Genomic DNA, 12642 nt, shown 5'->3' on the forward strand with positions numbered 1-12642 from the left:
GTCTTACACTATCTGTATCTTTTCATTTATATGAACTAAGAAACAGTTTTGGTTTAGGGAACTCTAAATTTTCTGTTACTTAGAACTAAAAGCATTCCAATTGGAAAAACCACCATGAGCTCTCCCCTGTAAGTGATGATATCAAAGACATGCTTTAGAAGCCCTGGATTTATGATGATACTGTGCAACTTGAACCAGCACCTTGAAAGCCAAGTTATGCCAGTGCTTTGGTCACCATATTCATCCAGCAAGGGGAAATCTGATGGAAAAGCCGTGAGCATCAATTTATAAAACTGGATTGCACTAGGACATCCTAGGCAACATGGATTTTGAGACCTAAGGAAATTTCACAGAAATATAAAGTTACTGGACACCTAATTTATCTGTATTCTCAAAAATCCAGGAAATGTTAAAAATTAACTTCAGGGGGTTTATTCTTTACTGTTGGTCATAATGTCATACAGTGAAATCAAGCAATCATATCATGAGTTCTTAAGTATAAGAGATAATATATCAATAGCTGTTCACTGCTTTGGTATAACTGGTAAATGTCCATTATAAATATTTTTAAATAAAGCACAAAAAAACTAAGCCAAAAAGTTTGCTTTCCAGAGAAAACTACTATAGATATAATAATGAGTAATCTTTCACACATTATCTAAAAGCATATATTTGAACATACATGTACACAGGCTTAAATTAGCTGGCTATTATGAATGTACAGTCCAGGTTTTTACTAAACAATATGCATGATCCATTCTTGTCATTTTAGAGCTAAATCATACTTTCTGTAGATCCATAGTATAGAGCATATAGAAACTTACCCAAATTCATATTGATGGACATTTACTTCCAGCTTAAAACATTACTATCATTGTAAAATCCTTCCTTACTGCTAAAATTGCTTAATTATAAATTACTTTTCTATGATTTCCAGATCAGTATGCACATTTTACATTCCGATATATATGGGGGGCTTGATAAGTATTTTGATATATATAGAACGACAAGCTTGTATTTTTCACTTTCACTAACAAAATGCATCATTCTTGAAGACAGACACTAGCAAATAAATGGCAACCCTATCCTACTAGTCAATACATTGATAAATATGCTTAGAAAAATTCAAGATTTTCCCCCTTTCTTTGTGTGTGAGTGGCAGAAGTATGGGAATGGAAAACTTGACAAAATTAAAATCCTTCAAACTTGACCCTGGTTAAGGAGGTGTGGATTGGACAAAGGCTACAACATTTAGAAATCAGTCAGATCAAATGGACTTTTAGAGAAATATGGAGAATAAAAAAACCCCAAGTATTGTGATTTTGACATTTATTAAAAAGTATTTGTCATCAGTAACCATTTTGGATACTTGCAAATATTACAGTAAAACTCTGCCTTAACTCACAGGGCAGGAGTAGAAAATCAATTATGTAAAATACAGTGTTCCATTTTTGCAACGTTAACCAGAAACATTGTTTATCAGTTTGTACTGATATTTAAAGTGCACACGTGTGTACATATACACACACACAAAGCTAAACTTCAACAGATGGTATAATGTATAGAGACCAAATGTTAAGAAATGCAGCACATCTCTGCTCAAGATGGAACAAAGAATGGGAACTAACCCCAATAGGGTTACAACCAAATTAATGTTATTTCAGATCATCATAATGCTTATTGTCCTACATTTCAAATATTTACTTGAAATGATTTTATTAAGATTACTTGCAGGATTTCTCCTCCAAATACATTTTAAGTTTTAAAAAATGCACTTAAAAATTTCAAACCTTTTACCTTAACATACTTTTAGTCATTTAGCAAAAAATACTGAGCACCTACATTGAGTTATGAAATGTCTTAGTTTTGTAGACTAGCAATGAACAAAGTCCCTTCTCTCACCAAGCTTACATTCTAGAGAACATGGATTTAGGCATGCTCATCACTGTACTTTTATTAAATTCCTGACCATACTCACATTTTATAAGCCTTAGCTCCTGTGCAATGACTGATGTTAAAGTTCTAACAAAATCCCTCGTGAAACCCCTCTCATTAAATGTCTCCGTTGTGTGGTCTCCTGGCCATTATGAATGTTGAAGTTGGGCAGAAACCTTACATTTTAATTTTTAAAAATTCTTATTCTACTGAAAGAACTCTAATGACTGGAAAATTTCAGCTCCCATTTGAGGACTTCAAAACAAAACAGAATCTTCATTTCTGTGTAGATTCTCTGATGAAGGGTAGTCCTTACCATAGTCTTCGCTTTTATAGAATTTATCACTACTATGGACTCTTTGATGAATGAGAAGACCTGAGCTCCAACGGAAACCCTTACCACATGCATCACATTTGTATGGTTTCTCTCCTGTGTGGACTCTCTGGTGAGCTTGAAGATTTGATCTCTGACTGAAGCCCTTTCCACATACCTCACATTTGTATGGTTTCTCCCCAGTGTGGACTCTGTGATGGGCTTGAAGACTTGAATACCCACTGAAACCCTTACCACACTGTTCACATTTATAGGGTCTCCCTTCTGCATGAACCCTTTGGTGTGCTTGAAGGCGTGAACTCTCACTGAAACCCTTTGTACACACCTCACATTTGTATGGTTTCCCTCCTGTGTGAACCCTCCGATGTGCTTCAAGGCGTGAACTCTGACTAAAGCCTTTCCCACACATCTCACACTTATACGGTTTCACTCTAGTGTGGACTCTCTGATGACCTTGAAGATATGCTCTCTGACTGAAGCCCTTTCCACATACCTCACATACATATGGTCTTTCTCCAGAATGGACACTCTGATGACTCTGAAGGTATGATCTCTGACTGAAACTCTTACCACACTCATCACATTGGTATGGCTTCTCTCCCGTGTGGACCCTCTGATGGGCCAAAAGTGTTGAGGCCTTACTGAAGCCTTTGCCACATTCTTCACATTTATAGGGTTTTTCTCCTGTGTGAACCCTCTGATGAATTTGAAGATTAAAGCTCCAACTGAACCCCTTCCCACACTCCTCACATTTGAATGGTTTTTCTCCAGTGTGGACTCTCTGATGGCCTTGAAGGTGTGAACTCCGACTGAAGCCCTTCCCACACTCCTCACACTTGTATGGTTTTTCTCCAGTGTGAACTCTCTGATGGCCTTGAAGGTATGAATTCCGACTGAACCCCTTCCCACATTCCTCACATTTATAAGGTTTTTCTCCAGTGTGGACTCTCTGATGGGCTTGAAGATATGAACTCCGACTGAATCCCTTATCACATTCCTCACATTTATAAGGTTTCTCTCCTGTGTGGACTCTCTGATGAACATTCAGAACTGATCTATGATTGAAACCTTTGCCGCATATATTGCATTTGTATGGCTTCTGTCCAGTGTGGACTCTCTGATGATCTTTAAGTTTTGAGCTCCAGTTGAAGCCATTCCCACACTCCTTACGCGGTTTCTCTCCAATGTGAATTTTTGGATGACCTTGAAGATACAAATTATGGCTGAAGCTGTTACTACACACATAGCGTTTATATGGTTGTTCCTTAGTGTGGACTATCTGAAGGTCCTGAAAATGTGAGGCCAGACTGAAGCCATTACCACACTCCTCAGAATTACAGGAATTCTCTTCCATATGAACCCTATGTTGAATGTCAAGATTTGAACTAGAAATGAAACTCTTTCCATACTCTATATCTGTGTATAGTTTCTCTTCAGTGTGGATTTTTTGATGGACTTGAAGACATGAACTCTGATTAAAGACATTCTCATTTTCCTCATATTCATGGGGTTCATCCCTAGTATGGACCCTAAAAATACTATTAAGGTCTAAGTTATGACTGAAGGCTTTCTCATAAATGTTGCGCCTATAGGACATCTCACCTGTGTGGATAAGTTCATAAGAGTTAAGAGGAGAACAGTGATTGAAGTTCTCACCATATTCACCACATTTGCATCGTTTCTCCTCTGTATGCACTCTCTGATAGGATTTCAGATGTGAATTCTCAATATCATCTTCTCTCTCAATATTTTGATGAATATGAAGAAGTGAACTATAACTACAGCCCTTTCCACATGAACTGTATGTATAGGGCTTCCCTTCCAAGTGGAACTGCTGATGAACTTCAGAGCTGGAGTCATTACCGAAGGCTTTTCTATACCCAGTACATGGATAGGGCTTCTCCTCTGTTTGAATTGAATCCTGATTAAGTAATGATACCTTCATGATATCTTCTCCACAGTCATGGCAGCTGTAGTTTTCTTTTCTGTGTACTTCCAGTTTACCATTGTGATGTAAGAGCCAACTGACACTGTCACACTTACATAAATTATTTTTCGTGGAAATTTGCTGACATCTACACTGATAATTATGTGACTCTTTCAGATACATTTTCCTCCAAGAATGATGTTCCCTCCAAGATGGATACTCTTGACTTTTTATATAATTGGAGCCATTCCCTATATGAGTCAATATATAGTTCTCATCTTCAGAAATCTGAACTGGTATTCCTGCCCAAACCTGGCAGAGGGAATTACCTTGTTCTTCCAACTGAGAATTCTTCCCTTGAAAAACTTTCAGGAAATCTTGACACCTGATTAACCCACCTGCACTTTGTTGCCAGGTCTGACGGGAGGAAAGCTCTCTGGGGGAAAGGTAGCTTACTGTTACTTCCTGAATACTCTCCATCTTTTGTTGATTCTTCCTTCCTATAAGGATAAAGAGAATTCAGACGTGCACGAGTGAATGATTTATTCAAGAGATTTGAAGATTTTACACTTAGGTCATAACATGAAACTTGAATGAACCAGAGGAAAATTCATGCCACTATTTCTAAGAATACTTAGAAAATACCTCTTCTTTGGCTATACCAGTTACAGGTTGAGTATTCTCGATCCAAAAATCTGAAATCTGAAATGCTCCAAAATCCAAAACTTTTTAAATGTTCTACATGATGTTCAAAGGAAATACTCATTGGAGCATTTCAGATTTCTGATTAGGGATGCTCAACTGGTAAGTATAATGCAAATACTCTAAAATCTGAAAATATTTGAAATACAAAACACTTCTGGTCTCAAGCATTTTGGAGAAGGGATATTCAACCTACATACAAATAGCATCTACATAATTCAGGATATCTGATGCCTCAAAATCAGGACTTTGCAGCACGACCTGGACATTGAACATGATGGCTGTGTTCAAAAGGCTTTGTAAAACCATAAACATGGCTGGGCATGGTGGCTGACGCCTGTAACCCTAGCACTTTGGGAGGCCAAGTCGGGTGGATCACCTGAAGTCAGGAGTTTGAGACTAGCCTGGCCAACATGGTGAAACCCCAACTCTACTAAAAGTACAAAAATTAGCCAGGCATGGTGGCACACACCTGTAGTCCCAGTTGCTGAGGAGGCTGAGGCAGGAGAATAACTTGAACCCATGAGGCGGAGGTTGCAGTGAGCTAAGATCATGCCACTGCACTCCAGCCTGGGCAACAGAGATCCTGTCTCAAACGAAACAAAACAAAACAAAACAACACAACCATAAACATGTTATCATGGATTAATCATGGGTTTCCAGGAGATCTGAAGGGGAAAAGAGGATGTTCTTAAATCCGAAAAAATATAGTTGCAAATGGACAAACGCCTTTTGTCCTAATAAGTTTTTCTTTTTTGTCTGGCACATAAACATGAGAGTGTTGTTCATTTGTAAGGGTATTGTGTGCGTTAAATGATATGCTGAAGAAGGTAAACACAGACCTTTACCTTATGTTTGAGGCATCACATATCCTGTCACTAATGAGCTATTTATCCTCATGAGAATAATAAGCTCTTCTAAGTCCCTGTAGGCCATTACAGATTTTAACTCTTTTCAAAAGATATTTCACAATTATCAATGGCCATGGTGTAGGTCAAAATGTGAAAGACTGTGACAGAATTCAACTAAAAAAATCAGAAAAAAATTATGGCACCTGTAGTAGGTGTCCTCTGAGGTGCTCATTAGCCATGAACAAAACTCAATGAATACTGACTTTTGCTTGTGCCATTTTACTGGAAAATTATGTTAATGTTTAGGAAATCTGAGGCACCAGAAAGGGTTGAAGACAGGATATTTGGGTAGAAACAGTTACCTAGTTATTAAAGCTCAGATTATAAGCAGACAGCAGATCTTCATATACTAGTGACAAATATCCTCCCTAAGGACAACTGGTTAAACAGGGTTGAATTGATAACATGCATTCCTCTAACACTTAGAAGTAGATTAAGTCTGTATAATATCCAGAAGAAAAGCAGTAAAAGGGATGTTTTTTCATGAATATTACCCTTAAACATAATTCTGCCTTATTTCTTTGTGTTTGTCTGCCTCTCCACACTGGAATGTATTATCCATGAAAACAAACACTGTTTTGTGCACTGCATTCCTTTCACTGCCAAGTGAACAGTAGTTGCTCAATAAACATTGATGAATAAATCACAGTTTGAGTTGCTCTCACTCATAGAACTAAAAGAGCATGTAATGAAGCTTTTTAAATGGGAAAGGAACTGGTGATGGTGGCAACTTTGCTGGAAAGCTGAAAGGCTATAGGAGAGGTAGGGCGACAATTCAGAGTGATACTGCTGATGAGAAAAGCAAAGGTCACAAGAATCTACTATGGATGAAATAAAAATGTAAGATCAAAAAGACCCATAGGCAGGGCCTGTGGATTGAGTCTTTCTCATTTTTAAAGTAACTTTTTAAATGGTATAACTGTGAGCCAGGCATGGTGGTGCAATCCTGTAGACCCAGCTACTCAGAAAGCTGAGGCAGGAGAAATGCTTGAGCCCAGGCATCTGAGGATGCAGTGACCTATTAATATAATCGCACCTGTGAACAGCCACTGCAACTCCAGCCTGGGCAGCATGGCAAGACTCTGTCTCAAAAAAACCCAAAATAGTGTAATTTTTCTTGAAAAAAATCTTACTCGTAAGCCCTACCCTATCCCAACTTTTAAAAAAGGAAAAAAGAGAAGGCCACACTGATGAATCTGTGTCACTAGGCTCTGGGGCAGCACAATGATTGTGGGATAACACTTCAAGGTATATCAGTAGGTATGCATCTTGGTACTTTAAAAACACATTTACTGATGTCTTTGCCTTCTCAAAAGTGAAGCTTTCAGTTATTATAATGATATTTTATCATATAATGATGAAATGAAGGGATATATTATAGGAGGCATATCAGATAAAGTATATAGCTTATATGTGAGAAGTTTGAGCTTCCAGCTAGGATTAATCATAATCCTTGTAGTTTTGTTTTACTATTATAAAAAACACTCAATGTACATCCATAAAGATACAGTTTAATACGTCTTGTCTTTTGGGACTGATGTAGTGGCTTGAGAACATGAAAGCACCTTGTTAGTCAAAACCCAATTTCTTACAAAGCAACTGTTTCAATGCAAATTAGTACATAATTCATGATATAAAAATCTACCAAATAGATTAAAGTTTCTCTCTGAGCAGTGGGTTTTGCAATGTTAAGGATATAGAGGAAGAAAAAAAATAAAAGGTCATTTCACTTTGTTTCACACTCTTCTAAAAAAGACCACACATGTAACAACATTAATTTCCTTTAGTCAATGGTACAGACCAAAACACCGTATTACTTTATTTAAATATCTCAACATTTAAGTTCTATTTCAATATCAATGGTAGAGTGGTAATAAGAAATTGTGTTAAGTTTATAAATGAACTTTATTTGATGGAGAAAATAAGCATGACAAAAGATGCCAAAGACATCATTTGAGGTAAGAAGGTTGAGAATTTATTACATCTTCATAGCAATCGTGCTTTAGCACTTAGAGTTTGAGAAAGTCAATCATTCAAGCAACCCAAATTGATCAATTCAATAACAAAGGTGCTATATTTGTCATAAAAACAAGTAATTCCTTTGAATTTAATAGTTAGCTATAATGAACTCAGAGAAAAAAAATCTTTGTTTTTGTCTTCTTCTTCTTCTTCTTTAATAAAAGCTAAGCGAGAACATCAGCTCAGGTAACCCAGGCTAAGATCACCTTCCATTCTTACTTTGCTTTTAGATAGAGAAACTAGGGCACTTTTGTGGGCAATACAAGGTATAGTGGTGACAATGTTTTGATCACAAATATTTAAGCTGTTGTGCTAACTCCTTTCTTAACCACTGATACGGTTTCGCTCTGCGTCCCCACCCAAATCTCATGTTGAATTGTAATTCCCAATGTTGGAGTTGAGGCCTGGTAGGAGGTGATTGGATCATGGGGGTGCTTTCTAATGGTTTAGCACCATCCCCCAAGTGCTGTCTCATGATAGAGTTCTCAAGAGATCTGGTTGTTTGAAAGCGTGTAGCACTCCCTGCCATCTTTCTCTTCCTCTTTCTCTGCCATGTAAAACATGCCTCCTTCCCCTTCACCGTCCACCATAATTATAAGTTTCCTGAGGCCTCCCCAGCCATGCTTCCTGTACAGCCTATGGAACCATGAGTCAATTAAACCTCTTTTCTTTATAAATTACCCAGTCTCAGGTAGTTCTTTACAGCAATGGGAGAATGGATGAATTAAGAAAATTGGTACCAGAAAAGTGGGGTATTGCTATAAAGATACCTGAAAATGTGGAAGTCACTTTGGAAATAGGTAATGGGCAGAGGTTGTAATAATTTGGAGGGTTCAGAAGAAGATAGGAAGATGAGGGAAAGTTTGGAACCTCCTAGAGACTTGTTACATGGTTTTGAACAAAATACGGATAGTGATATGGACAGTGGAGTCCAGGCTGAGGTGGTCTCAGATGGAGATGAGGAAGTTATTGGGGACTGGAACTGGTGATATATTTAGATACATTTAGGTTTGTAAATACATTTATACATTTTCCCAACATTGGTGCTATGCTTTAGCAAAGAGACTGGCGGCATTATGCCCCTGCTCCAAAGATCTGTGGAACTTTGAACTTGATAGGGATGATTTAGGTTATCTGGTGGAAGAAATTTCTAAGCAGCAAAGCATTCAAGATGTGGTCTGGCTGCTTCTAACAGCATATGCTCATATTCATGGGCAAAGAGATTATCTGAAACTGGAACTTAATTTAAAAAAGAAGCAGAGCATAAAAATTTGAAAAATTTGCAGCCTGATCATGTGGTAGAAAAGAAAAACCAATTTTCTGGGGAGAAATTCAAGGCTGCAGAAATTTGCCTAAGTAAAGAGGAGCTGAATGTTAATAGCCAAGACAATGGGGAAAATGCCTCCAGGGCATTTCAGAGCCAGTCATGGCAGTCCCTCCTACCACAGGCCTGAAGGCCTAGGAGGGAAAAATAGTTCTGTGGCCCAGGCCCAGGACCCTCCTGTTTTCTACAGCTGAAGGACATGGCACCCTGCATTATAGCTGCTCCAGTTCCAGCCATGGCTAAAAGGGGCCAAGGTATAGCTCAGGCCATTGCTTCAGAGGGTGCAAACCCCAAGCCTTGGCAGCTTCCATGTGCTGTTGGGCCTGTGGGTGTGCAGAAGGCAAGAGCTGAGGCTTCGGAACCTCTGCCCAGATTTCAGAGGATTTATAGAAACACCTGGATGTCCAGGCAGAAGTCTGCTGCAGGGGTGGAGCCCTCATGGAGAACCTCTACTAGGTCAATGGAGGGGGAAACGTGGGTTTGGAGCCCCCAGAGTCTCCACTGAGGCACTGCTTAGTGGAGCTGTGAGAAGAGGGCCACTGTCCTCCAGACCCCAGACCCACCAACAGCTTGCACCATGTGCCTGGAAAAGATGCAGGCACTCAACGCCAGCTCATGAAAATAGCCAAGTGGGCTATACCCTGCAGAGCCACAGAGGCAGTGATGCCCAAGGCCTTAGGAGCTCATCCCTTGCATCATCATGACCTGGATGTGAGACATGGAGTCAAAGGAGATTATTTTGGAACTCTGAGATATAATGACTGGCCCTGCTGGGTTTCACGCCTGTAGCCCCTTTGTTTTGCCTGATTTCTCCCTTGCAGAATGGGGGCACTTACCCAAAGGCTGTACCCCCATTGTATCTTGGAAGTAACTAGCTTGTTTATTAGAATATTATGCATCCATTACAAAAACAAGAGTTATAATCTTAGACTGGGAGGAATTTCCCCAAGGTAACGGCAAAGAAGAAAAATTAGTATATTAAAAATAAGAATGTACATAACACATTTTTACATTAATATGAGGTATATGATCATGTTAGTATAGGTAAAAAAAATTAAGGTATTTTAAAAGGTGACATTATGTTCCAGCTGACAGTATCAGGAAAGTAGACTGGCACAGCATGGCCTCGGCCTGTTTTTGTACAACCCAGGAGCCAAGAATGCTTTCTACATTTTTAAAGTGGTGTAAGAAAAACAAAGACTGTGACAAAAAGCACATGTGGCCAGGAAAATCTGAAGTATTTACTACTGGGACCTTTAGAGAAAAAGTTTAACTCCTACTCTCAAGGGGACCATGTAGGACCCTGAATCTTAACCAAGATGGAAACAAACCATTAGAGAAGTGAGTTAATTTGTTTTGAATTTTCTGTTGACTCTTTCTTCTTATCCAGCAGCCTCCTTAGCTACACAGTTGCGACGGTGGCTTTTGATGTCAGTCTTGAGGACTCAAGAAACTATCAAAATGTTTGGATTCACATAAATGTCCAATTTGAAAATTCTACTTTAAGACTGTGGCTATGTCAAGAGATTGTTGGGTGCGAGAGTATGGGACAGAATGGGAGGATAAGAAGCTGGACATATGAATACAAGGGTGTCTCACTTGAAAATGCTGCATGAGGAAGACCAGTTATAATGTTGGCATTGGTCATTTCTGATACTTTAGCTGATTGGCTATTCTTATCTTTTAGGATTAATGGCTACCCATCTATGAATACCCAAGGACAGCTAAGCAGTTAAAACAGGCATCCATCAGATGAGAAACAGTATTCTAGAATATCCTTCAATTACACAGATTTATTCTACACCTATTAGCTGCCTCAGGGTGAATTGAAGAGAGCAAAGATCATGCATCTATTACCCAATTCATTCAGAGAGAAAAGCAAGTCAAGGAAATTGACACAGAAGCATAATTGAGAGGTCTGAGGGGGCAATCATGGGGCAGTGCCTCTGAAACAGACTGAATGAGCAAAAACAAACAATAGTAGGTGAATATGGAAAGTGAGAAGAGGTTGAGGGGACAGATACCTTAAGACCTAATAGACCACTTTAAGTACTTTAAACTTACTATGTGTGAAATGAGGAGCCACAGGAAAGCTTAAACAGAGAAGTGATGTGTTCTGACTCATGTTCTAGAAGGGGCTCTCTGGCTGCTGTGTTCCTGCAGCACAGTTCTCACCTGAACATCCATCTCTTGGGGTTTCTGTCTCCACCATCAAAAGCTTTTCTTCTCTCTCCAGCTGGGATATTAGGTCTGGCTTGAAGGGCTGATGTGCTGTAAAGAAGGAAAGGAGAGCAAAAGTTTTTAAGTTTGATGACATTCAATTGGTCAAAACTAGACAAAAAGGTATACACAGACAAGTGTGACTCTCTCCCACATCCCTTCCACCCTGTTACCTTCCACTCACTATAAGAAACTAACTTCATGGTTTTCTTTTTTTTTGAAATAGGCTGTCACTCTTCTGCCTGTGCCAGCATGCAGTGGCATGATCATGGCTCACTACAACTGCAGCCTCAACCTCCTGGGCTCAAGCAATCCTCCCACCTGGGCCTCCAGAGTAGCTGGGACCAGGGGTGTGCATCATTATGCCCAGCTAAATTTTTTGTAGAGACAGGGTCTCCCTATGTTGCCCAGGTTGGTCTTGAACTCCCAGGTTCAAGCAATCCTCTTGCCTCGGCCTCCCAAAGTGCTGAGATTACAGATGTGAGCCACCACGCCTGACCATTATTTTGATTAAACCTTCCTTCTTGTGTTTCTTCTTTTAAAAATAAGTATATATATATGTCTGTACCCACACACTGTCTATTTACTTATTTACCTTATTTCTTACATGCATTGTAGTATACTATTAATATTCTTCTGGACATGGCTATTTTTAGGGAAAATCCCTAGAAACGGGTTGCTGGGGAAGGGTAAATACCTAGCTTTGTTAGATATTGTCAACTTCCCCTCCCTAAGGGTTGTATCATTTTGCGTTCTTCCTTTCAATGCATGAATGTTCTTCATTCCCCACAGCTTTGCCAAAAAATGTAGTGTTACGTTTTTGAATTTTTGCCAATTTCATGGGAAGAAATGGCATTTCAGTATAATTGTAATGAACATTTCTTTTGAAATAAACTGAACATCTATTCATATGTATACATATTTATATGTGTGTGTATGTGTGTGTATATACATACACACACATACACAGACACACAGACACACACAGACACCCTAGCTCTATGTCCTGAGACAAAGAAACATAGATACTACAGTGACCATACCTAGCATCCAGACTTTGGCATTAAATACCATTTCCCAGTAAAAAAAAAAAAAAAAGGATAATTCCAGAGCCAAGGCAAAGTAAAGATGAGCACAAAATATTGTGCTCTGCCAATAAAGTAAGAAAGTTCTCAAAAAAAAAATTGGGGACATGTTACAAGGTCACAGGAGCCAGCTTAAAGAGGCCAAACTTGGGACAATTTTAACATCTAAAAAATTACAGTAATAA

The 12642-nt window shown here is 38.9% G+C and overlaps 1 protein-coding gene across 3 annotated transcripts in view; it reads right to left on the minus strand.

Moving 5' to 3' along the window:
- Window positions 1-1314: 1314 nt before the first annotated feature.
- Window positions 1315-12642, minus strand: part of ZNF112 (zinc finger protein 112) — a 29805-nt gene continuing 18477 nt past the window's right edge. For all 3 annotated transcript variants that reach the window (XM_063658091.1, XM_054463591.2, XM_054463592.2), the window contains 2 exons: window positions 11328-11423; window positions 1315-4696 (listed from right to left, as the gene is read on the minus strand). In XM_063658091.1, the coding sequence (XP_063514161.1) occupies window positions 2193-4696; window positions 11328-11423 (2600 nt within the window). In that variant the 3' untranslated portion in view covers window positions 1315-2192. The remainder of the gene's footprint in view (window positions 4697-11327; window positions 11424-12642) is intronic.

This window comes from Pongo pygmaeus, chromosome 20 (assembly GCF_028885625.2).
Source record: "Pongo pygmaeus isolate AG05252 chromosome 20, NHGRI_mPonPyg2-v2.0_pri, whole genome shotgun sequence".
NCBI classification, from domain to species: domain Eukaryota; kingdom Metazoa; phylum Chordata; class Mammalia; order Primates; family Hominidae; genus Pongo; species Pongo pygmaeus.